At 46.1% G+C, this 7,164-nt stretch overlaps 1 protein-coding gene across 1 annotated transcript in view; it reads right to left on the minus strand.

Annotated features, from left to right (window-relative positions):
* Positions 1–6,612, minus strand: part of REEP3 (receptor accessory protein 3) — a 74,736-nt gene extending 68,124 nt beyond the window's left edge. The window contains exon 1 of the mRNA XM_081104873.1: positions 6,352–6,612. Within this exon, the coding sequence (XP_080960999.1) occupies positions 6,352–6,383 (32 nt within the window). The 5' untranslated portion in view covers positions 6,384–6,612. The remainder of the gene's footprint in view (positions 1–6,351) is intronic.
* Positions 6,613–7,164: the final 552 nt, after the last annotated feature.

Consider the following 7,164-nt stretch of genomic DNA (forward strand, 5'->3'; position numbering starts at 1 on the left):
ATTTTTAATTCCATAATAATCTTAACTAACACACACACAAAGGGTAGAAGCAGGGTGCTATTATAACAATACATTTAAGAGGTGATGTTGGCTTGCACTAAAGTAATGTAAGTAAAGGTGGTGAGAAGTGGGTGGATCCCGGGTATATTTTGAAGGTGGAGTCAACAAGATTTGCTGTAGGATTAAGTGTAGGGAATGAGAGAAAAAGAGGAATAGAGATAATCCCAAGGTTTTAGGCCTGAGCTATCTGGAAGGACTCAGTTGTAATTAATTGAGCTGACGCAGGCTGCTGAGGAGCCAGATGGGGAAGGAAATTCAGGAGCTCAGTTTTGGATATCTTAAGTTCAAGATGACTGTCAAAGGTTTCCAAGTGGAGTTAAGTCGGCAGTTGAAAATATATATGATCATGAGTTCAGCAGAGAGGTCTGGATTGAAGATGTAAATTAATGAGCATCCTTATAGGAATGTAGATAGAAAAGACAAAAGATCTAAGAACTGAGCCCTGGACACACCAACTTAAAGAAGTTCGGGTGGTGTGTGTGTGTGTGTGTGTGTGTGTGTATGTGAGGGCGGGGGGATGTGGCAAGGAAGACTAAGAAGGGAGTAGCCAGTGAGTTATGAAGAAAAAAGAAAGCAAGGGAAAGTACTTCAAGGAGAGAGTGAGCAACTGTATCAGAAGCTGCTAAGTCAGATGAGGACCAAACCACTTGGCCATGTGGAGGTCACTGCTGACCTAGAGCAAGGCAATTTCTATCAAGTGATTGGTGGCAAAGCCTAAATGGTATGGGTTTCAGAGTGACCCAAAAAAAGAGGATGTGGAGAAAGTTTGTCTGTAGGCCGTTCTTTTGTGGAGTTTTTGCTTTGAAGAATGAGAGACAAATGGTAATGAGGTGAAAAGTATTAACAGAATGAGTTTTTGCTGCTGTTTTAAGATGGGAGAAATAATAGCATGTTTGAATGCTGACAAGAATGATCTGGCAGAGGGAAAACAGATGATGCTGGAAAGATGGGGGGAAATTGCCGGAGTATGGTTTTCAAGGTGTGTAATTTAGACTCTAAAGGCACCCATTAAATATAATTGAAAAGAATCAATTAAAGAAAGAGGATTGATGTTTTACTAGTATTGCCAGATAATAAAATTGTAAAACAAAGATAAAAATGTTACTAATGTAAAAAGCTAAATACTGACGTGTAAAAAAGGAAGTCTCCAAATTCATCCAGTTCTATATGAAAAAGTAGTACTTATCAAATGGAGCAATTGATAGTTTATATTTAGAAGTGAAAAGTCACGAAGTAAAATATGAACAAGTTGAACTGCATTAAAACTGGACTCCCTTTACAACTAAAAATAAAATATCTGAAGAGAAGTATAATTAGATTGAGAAACAATATTTGCCTCAAGTATGACTTAAGGTTAATTTCTTTATTATGTAAGGTGTGCCAACAAGTAAATTACCAAGTAATTAAGAGAGAAATGGGTAAAGTACATACAGACGATTTGCACTATGGGAGATATAATCTATCCTATATAATAAAAGCCTAATATGCAAATTGTCCCCTCCACCGGGAGTTCAACCAGGAGTCCGACCAGGGGGAGGGGCCAGCAGAAGTGGCAGTGGCAGGCGGCTGGCAGAAGGGTCTCTCCAGCCGGCAGCCGCTAGGGACCCGACCTGTGCACGAATTTCATGCACTAGGCCTCTTGTGTGTGTGTGTGTGTGTGTGTGTGTGTGTGTGTATATAAAATAGAGAAATATGCTAATTAACCGGGACACTGTAACCGGTCAACCAGACAAGAGGAGGCTGCACACACAGCACTGGGGGGTAGGGCAGCAGGGGCCTCCGCAAGCCTGCGCTGGGGGAGGGCCTGATCAGCAGCGGCGGAGGCTGCTTCAATGGCCAGGGAGGGAGTCAGGCCAGACCAGAGGGTGGGAGGCACTGCACAATTTTGAATCATGCTGGGCTCCTAGTTAATAAACATTAGGACCTTGTTAATAACGCAAATGCATAAGAAACCAATGAGATTCATTATACTTAGTAAGAAAGTACATAAAAAAAGTCAAACTCCCCCATCTCTGGTTACCCTGTGATAAAGATATTACTCATGCATTCTTGGTGGCAATGTAAAATATTAATATCCTTTTGGAAAGTAATTTGGCAATTCATATCAATTGTCATAAAAGTATTCATAGCCTTTGACTCAGATATACTCCTCTTGGATATTTACCCTAAGGCAGTGGTTCTCAACCTTCTGGCCCTTTAAATACAGTTCCTCATGTTGTGACCCAACCATAAAATTATTTTCGTTGCTACTTCATAACTGTAATGTTGCTGCTGTTATGAATCGTAATGTAAATATCTGATATGCAGGATGGTCTTAGGTGACCCCCGTGAAAGGGTCGTTAGGCCGCCAAAGGGGTCGTGGCCCACAGGTTGAGAACTGCTGCCCTAAGGAAATACATAAAAAGAAAAAGTATATATAAATGATGTCCATTTTAGCATTATAACTTTATTGAGGCATTACTTAATAATGAAATATTAGAAATTATCTAAAAATAAAATTAAAAATAGATGGCTATGAAAATTATGCATACTGGCCTAGATCAAATAGAAAAATAAGATTTCAGAGCAACACAGAAAATGCTTACAGTTTAAAAAATATTGAATAGAAATTTTTTTTTACCCTATTCTAATTAGACAAAGAAATTGAAAGACAAAGGTAAATTGAAAGCCCAGCCAGTGTGGTTCAGCAGTTGAGCGTTGACTCAGGAATCAAGAGGTCACTGATTGGATTCCCGGTCAGGGCACATGCTTGATCCTGTGATGTTTCTCTCTCATCGATGTTTCTGTCTATTCCTCTTCCTTCCTCTCTCTCTAAAAATCAGTAAAAATATTAAAAAATGTAAATTGAAAAGTTTAAACGTTCAGTATGCTGGGAATGGCAGGGAACATATTTGTTCTTGCTCTGATAACAAGTACTAATATTTAGTAAATATCTACCATGTGCACAATGCTGGATTATGGACATTTTATGTGCAAATGCATTTAATTCTATGGAGTATGTTATAGCCAAGAACGGCAGAGCTGATTTTAATTCAGGCAGTCTGTCTTTAGTCCTGACGTTAACCACAAATTAAGAAAAGTTAGAAAAGTGGGATTTCCCTCAATCTGTAACAATCATGTTTCAAAAGGTAGGGCACGGGCATTAGGTATGAATGTAATATTATTTGGTAATCTCAGATTACTATAACCTTAATAATTGCCAACTAACCTTTGAATCTTGTCTGTAAAGTTCAAGTAAGTTGATTTTAATGAAAAATCCTCTCGCACCGTCACAGAATGCAAGAGCTATGCAAGAGTTTGGAGATTACCAGATCAGATCCTTTATCTCAAGCGAGACAGAGACTGAGGGCTATAAGCAGTAAGAGGCTGACTCAGTGTCATTCAGCTGATTTAATATAACCCACATTAGTTATTAATTCCAGGTTTCTAAATGATAGCCCAATGATATTTCTTTCTATCTTACTTTGCTCTTACACACACACACACACACACCTATATATCATGTTTTAAATGTACCATAAATGTGAGATGCCACATTTGGTGTGTTTTAGTTGCACTGATTTAATCTTTACAACAGTTTTAAAAAGGTAAATATGGTAACCTTTTTAAGACAAGCACACTGAAGCTCAGATGGACTGAGTATGTTTCCCAGGACCACAAAACTACTAGCTGGCATCCAGGTCTGATTCCAAGCCAGTGCTCTTCCCTGCAATGGTCTGCCGCCAGGTCTGGGGAGAAAGTGCTCATGCCCACAGGGAGCTCTGGTTACGGAGACTCCCTGCTTATGCCACCGGAGGTTCATGTTGTGATAACTGTCTGATTTTTCTTTAGGCTCAGGACCAGCTGGCTGTTCCACTGGGTTAGAAAGAATGTAAGTAAATTCTATCTCCTGCTGTAAAAACGGTTTCCAAGTTTGGGTAGATCCTGCGATTGATTTTTTGTGTCCTCATAATATTGATCAAGAGAAAAAGAAAAAATTCAGTGCATAGATATAGAGAAACTGAGGATCCCAGGGACAAAATATAAGAATGATGCTTTCCTTACCTGACAAGTGTGCGTTCTAATACGCTAACGGTTCAATGGCTCATGAAATAAATTTCTATGATCTTTCCTCTCTCACGTTTTTGCTTCCTTTCTTTTACGACACAATTTAAATTCTGTAGCTTCTGGCAACACAGGCCTAACCCTCTCTCCAGTTAGGGAGTTCTCTAAGTCTTCAGTGTCTCTCTCCTGTACAACCATCTCATACAACAAGGGAGAGAAATTCCCAAAGCAAAGCCATTGCTTCCTAATATAACCGATCAGTTCTTCCTCAAATTCCTTGAAAACAGGCCCCAGCTTAAATTTCCAGCTTTTCCTCTCCCCAGTCCCTCAAGTCCTCTGTAACTAATCCGGGCTTTCCCCTCCTCTGTGGTTTGGCTCACAGTGATGCCTTTATCTGGAATCCTTTTCTGTTTAATCTTTGGCTGTCTAAATTCAGTCTGTCCTTTAAGGCCCATCTCAAATGTAATCTCCCTTGCTTTTTCTGATTCTCCGAGATATAACTTCATTGTCTATCCGATATAACACAGGGTGTAACTCATAAGACTTGACATTCTGATCTGTACTGCAGGTATAGGGTACCTGAATTGTCAGTTCCATTAAGATCAACTGTGTTACTGACCTTTGTGTTACAGGTAGCATCTAGAAAAGGCATTCATATTCGTAGTCAACGATAAAAAAACGAAAGTATTATTTGAGTAATTCAAATGAAATCAATTGTGCTCCACTTTTTTTTTCTCTTTTAAATCAGTTAAATAACTGATCAAGGGAACCCAGAGAGTTTTTGTTTGTTTGTTTTCTTAAGGTACAGTTTCATAATGGGGCACTTGATTTTTTGGGTGCAGACACAACACTTGATAGACATCACTAGGTCGAAAAAGGTATGCTTGTATCATGTAAATGATACTCAAAGAGAGACCCAAACAGGCTAAAAAACAACCTGACAACAATCTGTGATATGCTTTTATTTCTCGAGTTTTAGTTTTGTACAGATGAACACAGGAAGCTGTGAAGTTTTAAAACTAGAAACTGTACCGAGGAAGGGCAAAGTGCATTAAGACAATCAACTGACAAATTTCAATGCTACTGCAAATCGGGTTGAATACGGCCACTCAGCTATTAATCCAACTCCCAAAGAAAATGAAGCGTTCTCCCTAGTGAGAAACAAAATTAAATATCTGGTAATGTTTTCTCCCACCTTCTAACGCTAATCAGAGAAGCCAGCGCCTCACGAAAACATTTCATAAAGATCAGGAGATAAGGACTCCTACAGAGATCATGAATAATAAATCCGCGGGTTCCTGGCTGAAACTACAGCATTGTTGTTTACTTTGTGACTTTTTTTTTGGTTTTTTTTTTTGAGGAGGAGAGGGGTAAAATGGAAAGGATGGGAGGAAATCAGTTTAAATTGTAGTCCAACGAATACCTTCACAGAATAAACACAACTCAAGCAAATTTTTTTTTTTAAGTGGACCTGTAGCACTTGGTAAAAACGCAAGAAAATGAACCGATAATCCGAACAAAGGCAACAGGCACCTGCAGCCTCTCACTTAGCAAATATTTCCGCCCAAACCACCAAATTCTAGAACCTGGGAGAGCAGGCGGGTGTCCCCATTCATTCGACCGGGAGCTCCTTTCTGCGTAAAACTGTACATCACGGGGCGACGGGGACCCTTCCCCGGGAGGCGAGCTGGGAGCGGTCGAGGGTTTTCCGACCAGTCTCTCCTCCTACCCACGTGACCGAGCGGCGATCAGCCGCGGAGACAGACGCCGCGACGCGCCCGCCTCGGGATACAAAGACGCGGTGCCGCCGGCGCATCCTGCGAGGCTCTCGGGGCCGGCCGCGCTCGGCGTCTGCGGAGCTTGCGTAGGGGCCGCCGCCAGGCGCGCCGCTCCCGGGCCGCAGGGCGGTGCCGCGCAGCGCGGGCAGACGGAGAGGGAGCGCGGAGCGCGCGCCGCCAGCCCTGCGCGCTTGCTCCTCCAGCTCCCCGGGAGCAGGGCCGCCGAGCCGCACGCGAGCCGGCCGCCGCCACCGCCACCGCCGCCGCCGGACCCTCGCCCGCCGCCGGGAGCCCAGCAGCGACGTGGACTCGGGTGAGGAGGCCGAGACCCCCAGCCCCGGGCAGGCCGAGGCCGGGCCAGCCCGCGCCCGCCTAGGCCCAGGCCTGCCCTTCCCTTCCGGGCCCCGGGGTTCTCCCACACCTCCCGCGGGCCTGGCGTGGGCCACGGGGCGCCGTGAGCAGCACTTACACCACGGCTCGGGAGATCATCCAGGACACCATCTTCCCGGAGGCCAGGACCCCACCTCCAGGGCGGTGGGCGCCGAGCGGAGCGGACCGGGCGGCCCACGGCAGGCCGCGCGCTCGCCGGCTCCTCGCGCTTCCCGGGGCCGCGCTGGTGCCCTCGGGAGCTGGGCCGGGGTGTGTGTGTGTGTGTGTGTGTGTGTGTGTGTGTGTGTGTTGTGCGCGCGCGGCGGCCCGAGTTGCAAGGCGGTCGATCCCTCGCCCGTCCCCGCCCGCCGGCCGATCCGCCGCGGAGCCACCGGCCCCGCCCCTGCGCTCCGCTGATAGGCGGCGGCGGCGGCGGCGCGTTGGCGGAGGCCAGGTCTGGGCGGCCGGGCCGGAGGTTTGGGTGGGTGAGTGGGTGGGCGAGGGGGACCCCGGCCCGAGGTGAGCGGTCTCGCGGCCGGGACCCTGCGCTCTCATCCCCCTCTTCCTCCTCTAGTCCCTGGGACGTCTACCCGGCGTGGAGGCGAGTCGTGGCGGGGGGCTGAGGACGGGGGCCTGCAGGTAGGGGTGTCAGCGCGTGTGTGAAAAAACAAAGTCGTAAGGAGCAGGAACTCCGCGTGACATTGACTCGCCTGGACCAGGCCGTGGATTCTGGAGAGGCAAGATGTCGAGGCGTGTTCAGCTACATCCGGTGTCCTCCCTGTTCCCTGAGTCCCGGCGCCCTGGGCAGCTTTAAAGGGCTGCGTTTTAAGGGGAAAGTAGGGCGGATACCTGCTCTGGCCCTGGGGTGTTCCAGGATCCTCGTGCCGTGCGTGGCGCAATGCAGGGGAGGGGC

This window comes from Myotis nattereri (assembly GCF_964212035.1).
Source record: "Myotis nattereri genome assembly, chromosome: 13".
NCBI lineage: Eukaryota > Metazoa > Chordata > Mammalia > Chiroptera > Vespertilionidae > Myotis > Myotis nattereri.